At 34.0% G+C, this 16,474-nt stretch overlaps 1 protein-coding gene across 1 annotated transcript; it reads right to left on the bottom strand.

Moving 5' to 3' along the window:
• Positions 1–9,275: 9,275 nt before the first annotated feature.
• On the bottom strand, positions 9,276–11,606 carry LOC120088875 (cytochrome P450 81Q32-like). Its single transcript, XM_039046313.1, has 2 exons — positions 10,688–11,606; positions 9,276–9,956 (listed from the first exon to the last, which is right to left on the bottom strand). Exons 1-2 carry the CDS (start codon positions 11,588–11,590, stop codon positions 9,324–9,326), a joined length of 1,536 nt encoding a protein of 511 aa, XP_038902241.1. The 5' UTR covers positions 11,591–11,606; the 3' UTR covers positions 9,276–9,323.
• Between the last annotated feature and the right edge of the window lie 4,868 nt (positions 11,607–16,474).

Consider the following 16,474-nt stretch of genomic DNA (forward strand, 5'->3'; position numbering starts at 1 on the left):
CACTGATTCCACAGACTGACAGACTGAACTCTCCTCTTAACAGACTACTATTAATCGTGTCCATTGCTTACCCCAATCAGCAGTTCGACAACTCTTCACAGTATCGCTCGTAGTTACAACTGACCAATAATCTATTATGCCTCTATTAATTAACATCTGTTTCCTTAAAGAGTACCACATAATCCACTAATGAACATAAATCAAGTCCTTACTCATGACCGAGTCTTCGTTTCCAAAGAGAAACTGTGGCCACTATGATTCAAGCCCCGGAATAGGCCCTTAAGGAGCAATCTCTCTCTTATCCTTGCTCTGGGAAAATGAAGATTGAATTCCTAATTGTGCGAATGATCCCAGCTCCCAGATCAGACAGTCTCCAAAAATGAGGTCATGTTAAGTTGGCAATCTGGACACTTCTCACCCATACTAATCAAAGAAATCCGCCCTCAAAGGCCAAGAGTTCATAAAACACTCAGGATTGAGGTCGTGCCACCTAATGGTCGTTTAGGTAGAGATGCAAGTCTTCCTAGTATCAACAGGTTGTATATACAGAGTTTCTAGTCATCTCGTGGTCCACGGCTTATACAACTTCTTTGTATTAGGACACCTCACGCTCCACGTCTCCACCACGACACTGAGTTTAGGAATCAACCATCTATAGTAGATTTAAACACTTTGCAAACCTCTACAAAAACAGCGGCCGATATCCATGTGTCACAGATCAGGTATTCCACCACTTAATCCTTATACTACAGACCGATTTAGGTTATCACTTAAAGCATGATCCACTTGTATATCACATATACATGCTTAAGTTCACATAAGATAACCAAGGGATATGAGTAAATGCCAGAATTAAATAACACTTATTTTATTCATTAAACAATGTATATCTTTACAAAATAACGAGACTCTGGGAGAATTAGGACACCAATTCCAACAACTTCCCCTTTTTAATTATGTTTATTGTTTGAGTTAAGCAAAGTAATGGGGTTAAATATTTATGTTAGATTGAAATTGTGGGTTTTTAGGTAAAGGTTAAGTATGAAGAAGGAAAAATGTCTAAATATGGGAACTTTACTCTCGGATACTTATTAATCTAGCCTTGCAAAAAGAATTTCTGGCTAAGTGTTAGCTGTGAAGAGGGGCAGCTAAGCATCGAGTAAGCATAAGGCAAGCATCAAGTAAATATCGCCGGGTGTCGAGTATGAAGGATCGAGGAAGGGTCCAGCATCAAGTATGAGCAATCGAGGAAGAGTCGCTCATCGAGTACGAGCGATCGAGTAAGGAACATGCATCGAGCAAGCCATCCAACACCTAGTATCCCATCAAGTATCAATTCCTTCCTATCGAGTATTCAGCAAAGAACCATTGAATTTTCCATCAAGTAGTGACCCTTCTCCATCAAATTTTTCTAACAAGGATCGAGTTCTCTCGAAACGCTCAGTTTTAAACGTTTCTTTTAGTTTCTAGACAGATGGCTTAATCTAGGCCCTTGATCTCCACTAGTTGGTGAGGTGGCTTAAGGAGATTTCATGAAAAAAGTTTGGGCGGTAGTATAAAAAGAAAGAGAAATTCAATAGCTCGTTTTGGACGATTTCCTCGAGTAAACCAGACGATCTTGGTACGGTTGGAAAGCTCTACGAGTCTAGTTCCTAAAATCAAGCCTTTGAAAGGGAGTTCTCGCCGGAAAGAGGACAAAGAAGGAAGGGAGAGATGAAGGTTCGTTGTTGGGCATTCCAGGCACTGGACGAAGAATTGAAGATCTAGGCCAAACCACTTGAATTTTCAAGCTGAAATTTTAAGGTATTACGGATAACACCATTTCAAGCAAGTTTGTAGAAGGAACTTTTGCAAGATAATGTATGGAGTTCGAGTTACATATTTTGGAAATTAAACCTAGAATCTTTGTTCAAGCAGGGAGTTACGGCTTAGGGTCTTCGGGAGAAATTTAAAGGCCCAGGTTAAACCACAAGGAGTTTTATGCTGAAATTTGAGGTAACGTTGTTAACAAAAATTCTGAGCATGTTTGGAAAAGGAAAATTTTTAAATGAGTCATAGTTTTCAAGTTATTGATGTTAGAAGTTGAATCTGAAAATTTTGGATGAACAGGCAACTTCTTGCTAATTTTGAGCTTGGTTAAAAGAGTAGTCTCAAAAGGGAGACCAAATTAGTAACTAAAGTTCTTATTTTTATGGTAGGAGCTACGTTCATTGGAGAGGCCTACCAAGCCTAGGAAAAATCAGGCCTAAAGATCCATGAGTGACTAAATGTTTTAAAAAATATGAATATAAAAGGAACATGCGTTCCAAATGAATTTTACGCTAGTGTTCATGGGCTTTCTGAGCAAGTAAAGTTTATACTTATGTTTTTAAAGGATTCAAGGCATTTCTTAAGCATGACGTTTTAAGTTATTTAAATGAGTTTTATTAATCCTAATGCATGTTAAGATTGAATGAAAGGGTATTGCAAACTACATGTTTATAATTCACGAAGCATGCATGTTAAGATTGAATGAAAGGGTATTGCAAACTACATGTTTATAATTCGCGAAGCATGCATGTTGAATTGTGATAATGCTCTTATGGCAAAAGCTAGGTAAGTGCTATGCCTAAAGCTTATGGTACTCAAATCTTCTATGAATGTTACCATTCTAATAAACCTGATATCGAAGGTATAGAAGGTATCCGTGGAAGTACCTAAGGTATTGATGGTACTTAGTATACTCCACGTGCATGTAGGTAGTTCTATATGGGAGGTCGAAGTATGGGTCTTTTGACCACAATCATTATAATGGGACCGAAGTATGGGTCTCATGGCCATGAATGGACGTTAGAAGCTTGAGCTACGAACGCTCGTTCTCAACTAAGGTTTGATGGTATGTTTGGTTATGACTCGATTAACGTATGATACTACGTAAGTTGCTTGAAATTATTTTCAGCATGTTTATATGTTTAATTAATGTGTATGAAAGGCTTGAGACGAACTGTATTTCTATGAGTCACTCACTAGGCAACAAGCTTACCGTTTTCAAATGTTTTCTTTTTTCCCAAGTAGTAGTCAGATTCCTCGCTGTTGAACCCACTGCTGCTTGCCACTCAAAGCTCGGTTAGGAAGGAAGAAGTTTAGGTTAAGCTTTTTTTTATGTGCACATATTTGAGAGAAGTCTGGGACTTGTGGATTGTATTTTTGGGACCCATGTTTCGTTCTTGTGTTGTTTGTTGGACATATGTTTGTTTTCTTTTCAGATTTATATTTAAGTTGTTTCCTTGTTAGAATCATAGTTATTTTACTGCTATGTCGTATTTGCATATTAAGGTCTTTAGCAGGTTTTACTTAAGTTAGGCAGTAAGTGCTGGCGCGTAGGTCGGTAACTGCTACCATCATGTCCCCTTTCGGTTTTAGAGGTTAAAACTGGGAGGGGGTGTGACACGTCTGACTAGGATTGTCAGCATGCTTTAACTGGGATTATTAGCGTACTTGTGTATGTCGACGTGTGCACATTAGACAAGATATCTTAATATTTTGTATATTTATACTAGTGGGAATAGGTACAGGGTTTGGTATGGTTTTCTGGAATTTTGTATGTTCATATGGGTTTGTTGTGGTTTTTGGTGCTTTGCAGTTTTTTGAAATATTTGAAGAAATCACGATCATGCCATTTCATTAGTTTTTTATGTTTTTAATGCTTCCTTAATGTTAAACATGTACTGGAACTTTGCTCCATGTTTTAATATCTTGCTAAGGATTTGTAATTGTATTCTATGATTTCAAAAATGAGTTTCACATAAAAACTTTATGTTAATATTAAACTGCCACTCACTGGGCTTTCCAGCTCATTCTTTTCTTTTTGTTTTTCCCCCAGGTAACAAAAGAGTTTTGAGTGTCACTTGAAGTTGTAGTCTGTCACTACATCAATCTTCTCATATAATCAAGTATTTAGGTGTCTATATGTATTTAGTATTAGGGTTAAGCATGTAAGCTAAGCATATAGAGTGGAAAGGGGGATAGAATATAGGTGTATCTATTATGTTGTTAGGTTTAAGATAAAATGTTTAAGTTGTGCATAATGGTTGGATAAGATAGATGTGTATAAGATAATGCTCACATTGTGTTACATGTGTTGTGCTGAAGTCATTAGATTATGATGGTGCTTAAGTAAGAATTTAAATGATTTATAAAGTAAAACAGGTTCACAAAGGGTGGTATTTACTGTCTTCGCAGACCTTTCTAGGTTAAAGAGGATGATTTGGGAGGGGGTGTGACATTAAGTGTATTTTGCATCTCCACAATTATTGTTATGATTTGCAATTGCATCCATAATTTCGTAGGATTTGTTCACAGAATCTTTGAGCAAAAATCCTCCCGCTAATGCATTCACCATTTGTTTTCGAGGCTTGTTCAACCTATTATAAATCCTCCCATTTTTTGAGGGTGGTATTATGTGTGTATCTTCTCACCAACTTTTAGAATCTTATTCATGCTTCATCGATAGTCTCAGATAGAGATATCTTGAAGGTTATGATGTCGCCTCTCTGAATTGATATTTTTGTCAGGCAAAAAATATTTTCCTAGAAATTTATCCACAAGGTCATCAAGTGGTGATGGAGTTGGGAGATAATGATCAAGCCATACTTCATCGTCTCTTTGCAAAGATTAGGGAAATATTCAAGTCTTAGGTGCATCTTCAGAAACACCATTAACTTTGAAAGAGCGATAGATTCTGATAAAAAAACAGGATGTTTAAGGGGATCTTCATCAGGTGGCCCAATGAATTGACCAAATGAGTTCAACATTTGAAACATAAGAGGTTTCATTTCAAATATGGGCACATCAATTAGTGGATATAGAATGTCAATGTCCAAGGTTTGAAACGTAGAAGTTGCATAGTCTCTGGTGGCTCTATCTCTATCTTATGCCATGAAGATAGGATTTTGGAGGTTCGTAGCTGGCTGTGACTGAGGTTGAGGTTATGGATGTTGTTCGCCATTCTGATGAAATCTGTTCGTGGGAGGGATCGGAGGATCGTCTACAAGAGGATGGTTCATTTTAATTTGTTGCACGAATGTGGCCTCTACAAGATTCTCTTGTGCATTCAACTTCTTTTGCTTTTGATGCTTCCATTTCTGCTCTTGTCTCCATCGGCAAAAGGTCCTTTCTATTTCAGGATTTGGTTGAAAAAGGCAAGGTCTTCTTCTCATCTACCAACTCCTCCTTGTAAAACAAACAACAATTTTCCTGAAACAAAGTTAATGCAGTCACGTTGATCAATCACAGTCAACAATAAATTAAAAAATTTGCTAGTTCCCGGCAGCGATGCCAAAAACTTGATGAATCAAATGTATGAGTGGCAAAAAGTTATGGATAAATGAGGTATCAGTGTAAGCATACACTATCGATGAAGTAATAAACTTGAAGTACTATAAGTGTCGAATCCTACAGTACTAGATTGACTTTTAAGTTGATTATGGCTATGGAACAATGAAACCAAGGTAACCAATGAAAAGTTTATATTGAGGTAGGTGAGGGAAAGGAGCTTAAAAACAACAACAATGATGATCGAACAGAGGCAACCCTTTCAGGTGTTATGCCTTAAGTGATGCAGTTGCATCATACCAAGACAATGAGTTACATATGAAAAGAAATCCACTCCCATTCGATCTTATGTCAAGTTTCTTTATGAGGTCTAAGTTGCTAATCCCTAATGCTTTCATGGATATCTGGATATTAGACTAGTTCAAGTTCAGTTTCTTTATCCTATGGTGCCCCTTATTTCTAAGGTGACATGACAATCCTATTTCTAAGCTTGAAGTCTCATATCTCTTTGTGACATCCATTTTCACCCTAACCTTCTTAACAATAGAATTTTACTAGATCATTAAATTTAGTGGCTAGTTTAACTTATCGATTCAATCTTTAAATTCAACAAAGAGAATGTGTAAAACAAAGTGGTATGAAGTGCAATATTACTTAAGTCATAACAACTCTAGGGCATCTACATTGTTGAACCCTTAAGAAGACATAGCTCATGACAAATGATAAAATAATGAACTTTATTGAATCATAAATCATAGTTACAATATAGAATTCGATGGTAAAAATAAAATGACTACAAGAATTAAATGAAAGATGAATGTTGGTAATTACAACTCAAGAGATCTTGGGACAAATCCTCAAATTCCTAGTCTTTTTCGAGTTTGATTCTCCGTTTTAAGGATGAATCGTTCCTCATTGTGCACATTCACGGGATGAGATGATCTAGAGTAGTTATGCCTCAAAGGAACTTCCATTATTGAGGCTATTAACTTGAGAAGTTGAGAAAACGTCCAAGGGGTCTAGCAAATGATAGAAATTGTAGAGAAATCGTGCTGAATTCAGAGATGGAGAGTTGTCGTCCAAAATAAAGAGCTTCTCCTCCTTTTGTAAGCCCAAAATCGATTAAAAAATGTCGAAATTCATGCTTTAAGGGTTTACCAAGTGAAATTGGGGCTAGACAATTGCTTGGAATGTGAAAAATGCAACCATATTGACTGAGTTATATTATGGAAAATTATGGCTCATGATGTAATCGTAGTGACTTAGACGATGTGGCCACATTGAACAAAAATCTTCAATCTAGTCAAAATCACCTGCCAAAGTCTACAAAATCACCCCAAATCAATAGATAACACCTTTTAAGCTCAATCAAACCCTCATAATCTCATTTTAACTAATTAAGACTAAATTTAGGGGAGAACACATGCAAAAGTTTAATTTTCTAAGTAAACGTATGCAAATAAAGGCCTAAAAACATGCATTTCATGACAAGTATCAACCAGACCGGGTTGCAAAATACTTAATCTCTCTTTGTAACATCATTGACTGAAGAGATTAATATTGCATATGATGGTCACATGTAACTCGATCTCAATTCTAAGTGAGTTATGAACTCTTGTTGTCCTTTGATTTGTATGGGTGAGTGTGGCCCAAGTCGTTGGCTCAATAGCCTAACATTTTGAGGACTTGTCCAAGTGGAGAGTTGGCAACATAACTATACAGATGGGATTCCATCCTTCCCGCCTTTAGGGTAAGTAGATGAGCAGTTCCTTTGGGTGCTAGCTCCGAGGCTTGAACAAAATGTATCCGCACAAAAATTTAGGACTGAGATGGACTTGGTTTGTTGTAGAACCGTTCACATGAAAATTTCTCGTTCAACAAGGACCATAAACAAATTGTTCATTAGAGGGATCAATGGTACTTAAGGAGTAAAAGGTAATTACAGGGGTAAAATGGTAATTTGATTCAACTGTAATTACAAACAACTCGTGAAAGATCAACTTACTTGTAAAAGGTTAAATTCATGGATGGAAAACTTTCTATAGTACAGAGAGTGCAGCTGTAGATTTTTCGTTGAGTGACCCACATTTAATGAATGTTGATTAACGTAATTAAAAAGTTTAATTAGTTTATCCTGAATCATTGAAGCTTCTAATCTATAGGTCCATGAGGTTCCCTTGCTAGCTCATAACGGGTATACAAGGACTACTAGTTTTGAAAGAATTTGAAATGTTCAAGTTTGTTAAGGGTATACTCATTAATTGCATGTGATAGAATTAATATAACACATACAAATACATTATAATGTAAAGTTAATTTTGGATAAGATTTAAAATTAAACTTTCCTATAAAAGGAGATTTATTGTATTTGAATAAGATTTAAATAATAATTAATATGAATTAGATTCATATTACAATAATATGAATTATATTCATATTAAAACGACAGGTTTAAAATTAATATGAATGAGGTACATATTAAAAACTATAGGTTATAAGGGAAATATATATTTTAATAAGATTCAAATATTTAAATTAAATATTAAATATTTAATTTTTTAAATAAATTAATTATTTAATTAATTTATTTAAATTAGTTATTACTTTTTTAACTAATAAATAATTAAATTAGTTTAATTTAATTTAAATGAAGAAAATATGGAGTGGGTGGTTTAATGGAGGGGAAAGTTTTTTCTTGGGTCGTTGGTTATTATAGAGAAAAATTCCTCTCAATTTCCTTTTTCTCTCTCTCAATGGATTTTACACATAAATGAGTTCTCTATAAAAATATCTCCCAAAATTCAACTTCCTATTCCCTCTCAAAAGGAGGTTCCCATCAATCGGTCTCTTATCAGACAATAGTAGGGAAGACCCTATGGTGGCGATACAACATTGTTCGTGGAAGATCGATTCATTGAGGAATAAGAAGTTGCTGGAGTTCTTGAAGATGCCTGTGAATGTTGTAAATCTGTTTACTGTATTTTCTTCTTTCCTGTATTATGATTTCCAAAACAAAATTGAAAGGAAAGCGATCACTTCCTTCTGCTATGGGATTCGATCCCTTCACTCTCTCATCGAAAATAAAAATTTACCGTTGTTGCCACCTTGAGGCCAGCCAATTAGTGTCTCTAAAATTTGACATCAATAATTACCAATAGAATGAATTGAAATATTGTAAGTAGATAAGATGATGTACTAGAAAGTTAATATTCTAAAATAAATGAATAATGATTCAAATTAAATCCATGAGTAAGAACAATTGTGTGAATACTCATTTAATGATAAATTTGACATAATGATCAATGATAAATTTGGTCTATATCAATTCTATAATTAACTCATCTACCAAATAATATAAAGTATATTAGTTGACTGGTGTACAAAATATAAAGTATATCAGTTAACTAATACACCAAATATATATAAAAGTATACAGATTATACTACAACTGATACATAAAAAATTATTGCTAAATTGATAATTCTTTTATACAGATTATACTACAACTGATACATAAAAAATTATTGCTAAATTGATAATTCTTATAATATTTTGTTTTGCTATTCATGCAACTGTCCGCAGTTACATTTCATTATTTACAATTCACTATAAAAATTCAGTCTAAAGATTTTTAATCACGTGTGATATTCAATTTGTCTTTTAGCTAATAAAGACTAATAAAGTAAAAAAAAAAAAAAAAAGTCATGAGTTAATTAGGTAGTCTCATTCAACAATTTCATAAATATTCTAATACTAATCATGCCAGGTTGACACTTGTACAATCTTAGAGATCCAAAGGCTTATTTATTTATTTTTTTATGTTCTAAAATAATTTAGGGATAAAAGAAAACTATTTCACAAACTACAAAAAAAAAAAAATAATAATAATAAAAAACTATTTATTCTTTTATTTTACTTATATTGATGGATTCATTTGTTAATACATAGTAATTTAACTAGGGAAATTAAAAGTTACATTCTTTATAGCTGCTATTGAAAATTCAAAACTTTCAAATAATTTGATCCGTTGTTTCGCTAAGAATTGCTTTCATGATCAAGCACGGTCTATACTTGACTATTAATGGCTTAGCTTTGGGCATTGTGAGCCCTTTACCTTCGCTCATATCAACCAACGACTTGCTCGTCCTTTTCCACTCAAAACACTGAATCAACGATGCCAAAGTCAAGCCAATAACGCGCTGCGCTATAGCCATGCCAGGACATGCTCTCCTACCCAAACCAAATGGCAATAGTTTGTATGAGTACTCAACTTCAGCCACATTTGCATGTCTTTCAGGCTTAAAACTGGTGGCATCTTCCCATAGATTGGGATCTCGATGTATAGCCCAAATATTAAACAATACCATAGTATTACGTGGAACATCATAACCTCCTATTGTGCAGTCTTTAGATGCATAGTGTGGAAGCAAAGGACCAGGCGGACTTAGCCGCAGTGTCTCGGAGATTATTCCTTGTAGGTAACTTAAACTCGACAAATCAGCTTCATTCACCATACGCTCTTGTCCTATAAAACAATCTATCTCGGCTTTGGCCCTCTCTAACACGATTGGATTGTTAAGTAAATGAGATAGTGCCCATTCTAAGGTCACTGCAGATGTGTCAATCCCTCCTAATAATATATCCTGCGAGAAATAATTAAGCTATTGGGTTAAAAATACTTTTTCTTCCTCAACGAACTTTCACATCCCATAATATTTAGATAAGGATATGATCATGTGTTTATAAGAGAGAACTATCTCCAACGATAATAGACGTTTTGGATGGACAATATCACATACCATCGTGGAGTAGCTCTTGTTTCTAATAGTTTGTATAATAATTTTACTCTCTATCATAAAAATTAATTGTTAATTTTTTATTACTTAAGGACTTACTCTTTATAATTTGTAAACAAAATTTGATCCCTAATCATTTTTAAGAACTAATTGTTACATAGAGATACTAAATCGTTAAACAAATTTTAAAATTTAGAAAATAAGCTTCCATTTGATAATCATTTGATTTTTGGTTTTTTGTTCATGAAGATTCAGCGACCTATAAATACCACTTTCATTTATTACTTTCCATGTTTTGTTGTTTACATGTAAGTGTGTTTTCAAAATCAAATCCTATGCAGTAATTTTTGTTTTTAGAAATGGACTAAAAATTAAAATTAAAAATTATGAAGCCTAATTTTCATAAATAAAAAAAATAAAAACCAAATAGTTATTAAAGGAGGCGTAAATCCTTACCAACCAAATTTTAGAGATCAAATCATTACAATGAATAATCATTATTATATAATAGAAATTGACAAAATAAAAATGAGAAAATCGAAGTTAGATTAGATGTTCAATTAGAAAGAAAAACATACTTGTACGAGACCTTTGATAACTTGGTCACTATAATATTCAGGATCGGTGTTTTGCAAGCGAAGTAAATGTTGAATCATATTAATTCCTTCATCTTCTTGATTCCGAATTTCATCAATTAATCCTTGAAGAACTTCATCCGATCTTCTTCCAAGCTTCATTAATCTTTTATTGTAACCAGTTGGATCAATCCAATTCCATAAGGGTATGAAGTCCCCTGGATTGGTTGATCCACCATGTGCCATAATCTGTGTCACCAACTCTCTAAATCTTTTCGAATATCCCTCATCCTCCGACACATTTTTATTATTCTCTTCACAAAACTTCTTCCCACCCACCATTCTCATTACAATATTGAACGTAAGATCCAACAACATTGGCTCCAATTCTACTACTCTAAATTCATCTTCCAACGTATCATTACCACATAATTTATATAGCAAACGTTTGACTTCATCTTCTCGACTTTTCAAGAACAAATTAAAACGTGTTGCCGAGAAAATTTCGAGGGTGCTAATTCGACGGAGGTTTCGCCAATGTTCTCCATAAGGGGAGAGCGCCATGGATGTATTGTTGTATGCTAAGTACTTTCCAGGGTTCAAAGATGGTCGATTTGCAAGAATGATATCATTCTTTGTAAAACATTCTTGGACGGCGGAAGGAGAAGATACAAGTACAACAAGATGGGAGCCGAATTTGAGAGAGAAGACATGGCCATACTTTTGGGAGAGATTTTGAAATATTTTGTGGACAGGATGTTTGAGGAGATGGAGATGGCCTATAAATGGAAGGCAAAAGAGTGGGGTTGGTGGGAGGTTTAAGCCATGAGGTTTAAGTAAAAAGGAGTAGCCAAGTAGAAGATAGACAAGAGAGAGCAAAATGCAAAGCAAGAGATCAAAATCCATACTTTACTTGCTTACTTTTGATAATCCTTTCTGCCTCTAATATATATAGCCAAGGTTCAAGATTTGAAATATATATATATATATATATATATATATTGTCACCCTAAGCTAGATAACCCTACCTGAATTCAAGATGGACTGTGATGATAATAGACCTCGAACGAACAGTGGAACTTACGATCAAATGCTCCTTGATCTTGAAACATAACTATTAAATACACGCATTACTTATACATTACAACTATACACCTATTAAAACTCAATTCTTGGCTACATATCACAATATACTAATGAGACAGGCAATAGTTTCTGACCAACTAACTCTTGCTTAAACTCAAAAGCATCCTAGTGAAAATATAATTATAAAAGATTGTGATAAAAAGTCCAATTAGTGGTGAGAGTTCGTCGGAAAATAATTTGAGAAAATTATCATTACTATAAATAAAAGTTCAAGTTCGTAAACTAATATAAAATGTGAGTGGTTCAAAAACTTGAGAGTCATCACAAATAAAAAAAATCATAAATATTCCCATGTAACCATAAACATAAACTTGTTAAAATCATCTCTGAACCTGTACCCTAATGTGCTCATAATATACGAAGGAACTCAATGTAAATAGCAGAGCAACACAATCATACTACAAATATAGTAATCTCAAGTTGTATAGCAAGAGCAAACATGATCATACTATTCACCTAGTAATTTAAAAGTAGCAACACAAACATGGTCATCTGTGTGCAGAGCATCCCAAATGGCAAAACACCCTTACATACAGTCCAAAGAGTGTCGAAGTGAGTCTTAACCATTATATTTCTTTTGAACCATATTTTATAAATTCAAACTTTTAAATCAAACACATTTTATCTAAAAGATTTCAATATTATAAATCCCCCTAAAAACAAGATTTTACATAAAAAAATCTTGATAATTATGTACGAAAATTACAAGATAAATCTTCTAAATTGTTTTTAAATATATATCATGAAATTTGCAAACCATTTCCTTAATCTCAAGGTGAAATTCTTTTAAAATAATATATAAATAAGGGCAGATCTATGAAGGGATCAGAGACACCCTCACATCGTGACGTTTTGCACGTGCACATATTTATTTTTATTAAATATTTAAAACTTGTAGTTATCTATCGGTTTAATTTAATAATCAATATTTGTCTTTTGCTTCAGTGGCGTGAAAGGAACCGATGTTCTCAAGGCTGGCCTCGGGTTCTAGGTTTTGAATCCAAAACATGTATTTTCTTCACTTTTTCTTTTTTTTTTTTCCTCTTCTTCTTCTACCTCCTGGAGGCTACCGTTTTCTCCAGAGTTCGAATCTGGTGAAGTGCAGTTTTTCATTTTAATTTTTAACAAATTTCAATTTTGTATTTCTGATTTCTATATATATATTAAAAATAAAAATTAAGAAAAACTTTCACACGTAGAAAAAATGTCAAACTATTTATAGAAATAATAAAAAAGAAAAAATACCGATAGATAATGACAGACTTCTATCAGTATCTATCAGTTTCTATCACTGATAGACTTCTATCGGCCTTTATCAGTATCTACCCAAGAAAATTAAAATTTTGTTATTTTGTTTAAATAGTTTTCCTAATTTTTTTTATTTTTAAAAATCCCCCTAAATTAATCACCAAATATAATTACACTTTGTTTTAATTTTTTATGTTTTTTAAAAAATATATAATTTTTTAATTTTTAGTACAGTTGAAACAAGTCTAAAAAACTTAATTCAATTTTAGTTTTCTCACATACACATTCAACCTTAAGTTTTAAATTTTGTGGATAATAGATAAAATTAATTTTACAAAGATGTGTTTTTGTGCCTATTAAACACAAAGTTCAATTTAATCTATACTTTAACAGTTAATTATTAACATTTTCAAATATGTAAGAAATTTATTGGATGTATAATTGATATTTTAGAAATCCATCAAGTACGAAGTAGAGAATTTGTGGACCTTTATAATATTTTTTAAAGTTTAAAAACTATTTATAAACATAAATCTTAAAAATTTATGGACTAAACTTCTAACTTTACATGCATTTGTGCCACACAACATGAAATCCTAAATCCATCCTTACATATAATCATAATTTGTGTTAAATTTCGAAATGTTTAACTAAAATAATAATAAAAAAATATTGTAAAATAAAGTACTCTCAGAATTACAGCAAATTACACTTTGGATCGCAAGTTATCCCAAACTTCAATCCAACTTGAAGTTTAAAAATTGATCATAATGTAAATTAGGAGTTACTTGCAGAAATGGGATTAACATAAACTAGCTTGACTAGTTAGACTAACTGTTCATCCTTAAATACCATCCATTAGTCAAACCCTCGAATCATCATTCTCTTTCCTCATTTAACCATGTACTTATCTGCCAAATTTTTTATTTTTGGGTAAATTGAAAAAACCATTAAGTATGGTGATAGTTGCAATTACACTCTCATATTTTTAATAGTAAAAATCGAGCCCTCAAACTTATATAAGTGTTAAAATTGGACCGTCAAACTTACAATAATTTTAGAAATTGGACGTCAGGCAATAGAAATTGAACCTTTAAACTTATACAATGGTTACAATTTCTATCATTGCGTAAGTTTCAAAGTTCACTTTCAACACTAATATAAGTTCGAGGGCTCAATTTTTAGAATGGATAGTTTGATAATGTAATTACAACTACAACCATAATTTAGGAGTGGTTTGTGAGAGTTTTGAACCTCACTTAGATGGCTAAACAAAATGCAAACAATTAGCAGAATAAAACGAAAAACAGTAAAGAACGAACAAGATATATAGTGATTCAACCAATTTGGTCTACATCCACTTTGAGAACCAGCTTGATCAATTTTATTACGAGCAATAAGGAATTTACAATTACAGATAATCAACAATAATCACCAATCTACAATTTTAATATCCACTGATACCGAGAGATCTGCACACAATGTCGTCTCTGAAATCGAAAACAACCCGCTAAAGAACAGTCCAAATCAACCCGCCTCTGACCGGCGAACCACACGCAGACCCATGTGTCCCTCTCTGTCGCTGACAACCGGTGAACCCATGCCAAAATCAGAACCCACCAGAACCAAGGCGGCCACCCAGATCAGACCGGACTCCTACCAGACACCCACTTCGAAGGACAAGTACCCACATCGACTCTCTACTGCTAACGTCAAAGCCGGACGAGGTGAACGCCGACTCCCTGCTGCTGACGTCAAAGCCAGACGAAAAAAGTTAACATTGACTCCCTCGGTGGTCTGCTTGTGCGTGAACGGCTGTTGTGCCTCTCTACATCCCAATTTCGGCTGTCTCTTCTTCTTCTCAAAGAGGCTCACGAAAAATTTCAGCCCTAATGGAGAAGATGGATTTAATTACAAAAATGTCATTTGCCCATAATTACCAGAATGTCATTTGGCTTTAATTTCACTAAAAAGCCTAATAAAACCCACTTAAATACCTTGTTATTTTCTACAAATCTCCCCAACAACAAGAATATTTAAGTGTCAAGCTGATTCTCTAATCTCCCTATCATCCAGATTTAATATTAGCCCATCTAATAGGTATTTAAACTTATGGGCTGGAAGAACCTTGGTTAACATATCTGACAAATTCTCAACCGTGTGAACCTTGACCAGTTCAACATCTTTCTGGGTCACAACTTCTCTGATAAAATGAAATTTGATATCGATATGCTTAGACCGTTCATGATGAAATGGATTCTTCACAAGATGAATAACACCTGGCTATCACAACAGACGATAGAAATGAACTCCTACGACAACAACTCACCAACTATCCTTTTCAACCATACTGCCTCTTTTATAGCTTCACCCACTGAAATATTGACTCAATAGTAGACAAAGCAACAACTGACTGTAGAGCAACTTTCTAACTGACCACATTACCAAACACACGAAAAATGTGACCTGATAAAGACCTTCTTTTGCCAAGGTCTGCAGCGTAATCTGCATCTGTGAAACCTTTCAATAGTACTGATTTATCACAATCCCTGCTAAAACACAATGATACACTGGCATTACCTTTCAAATATCGAAGCACCCATTTATCTGCATTCCAATGCTCATTCCTAGGATTTGACATAAACCTACTTATCATACTCATAGCGTATCCCAAGTCAGGCCAAGTACAAATCATCAAATACATAATACTTCCAACAACATTGCAATGGGGAATATTAGACATCTCTAACCTTTCTTGTTCAGTAATAGGATACTGAGACGAAGAAAGCCTAAAATGAGATGCTAAGGGTGTTGAAACTGCCTTACAACTAGACATATTATACTTCTCATGCAATTTATGCATATAACTCTCCTGTGAAACAGTTAACAATCCTTTCTCCCTATCTCTTTTCACATCCATGCCTAGGATCCTTTTCAATTCACCTAAATCTTTCATATCAAATTCACTACTCAACCGTTTCTTAAGATCATAGATTTCAGAATAATCCTTAGACACCAGGATCATATCATCTACATATAGAAGTAGATAAATATATGTACCTTTCTGAGATAGTTTCCAGTACACGCAGGCATCATATGAGCTCCTGTGAAACCCTTGCTTCAAAATAAAGGTGTAAACCCGATATACCATTGTTTCGACAATTGCTTCAGTTCATAGATGGACTTGTGAAGACGACAAACCATGTCTTCCTTTCCTTTCACCTCATAGCCCTTAGGTTGAGCCATGTAGATCACTTCCTCCAATTCTCCATGAAGGAAAGATGTGGTGACATCCATATGTTTAACAAACATATCAAAGTGAACAGCAATAGATAAAATTAATCGAATGGACGAATGCCTCATCACCGGAGAGAAAATCTCATGAAAGTCAACTCC

This window comes from Benincasa hispida, chromosome 10, assembly GCF_009727055.1.
Source record: "Benincasa hispida cultivar B227 chromosome 10, ASM972705v1, whole genome shotgun sequence".
NCBI classification, from domain to species: domain Eukaryota; kingdom Viridiplantae; phylum Streptophyta; class Magnoliopsida; order Cucurbitales; family Cucurbitaceae; genus Benincasa; species Benincasa hispida.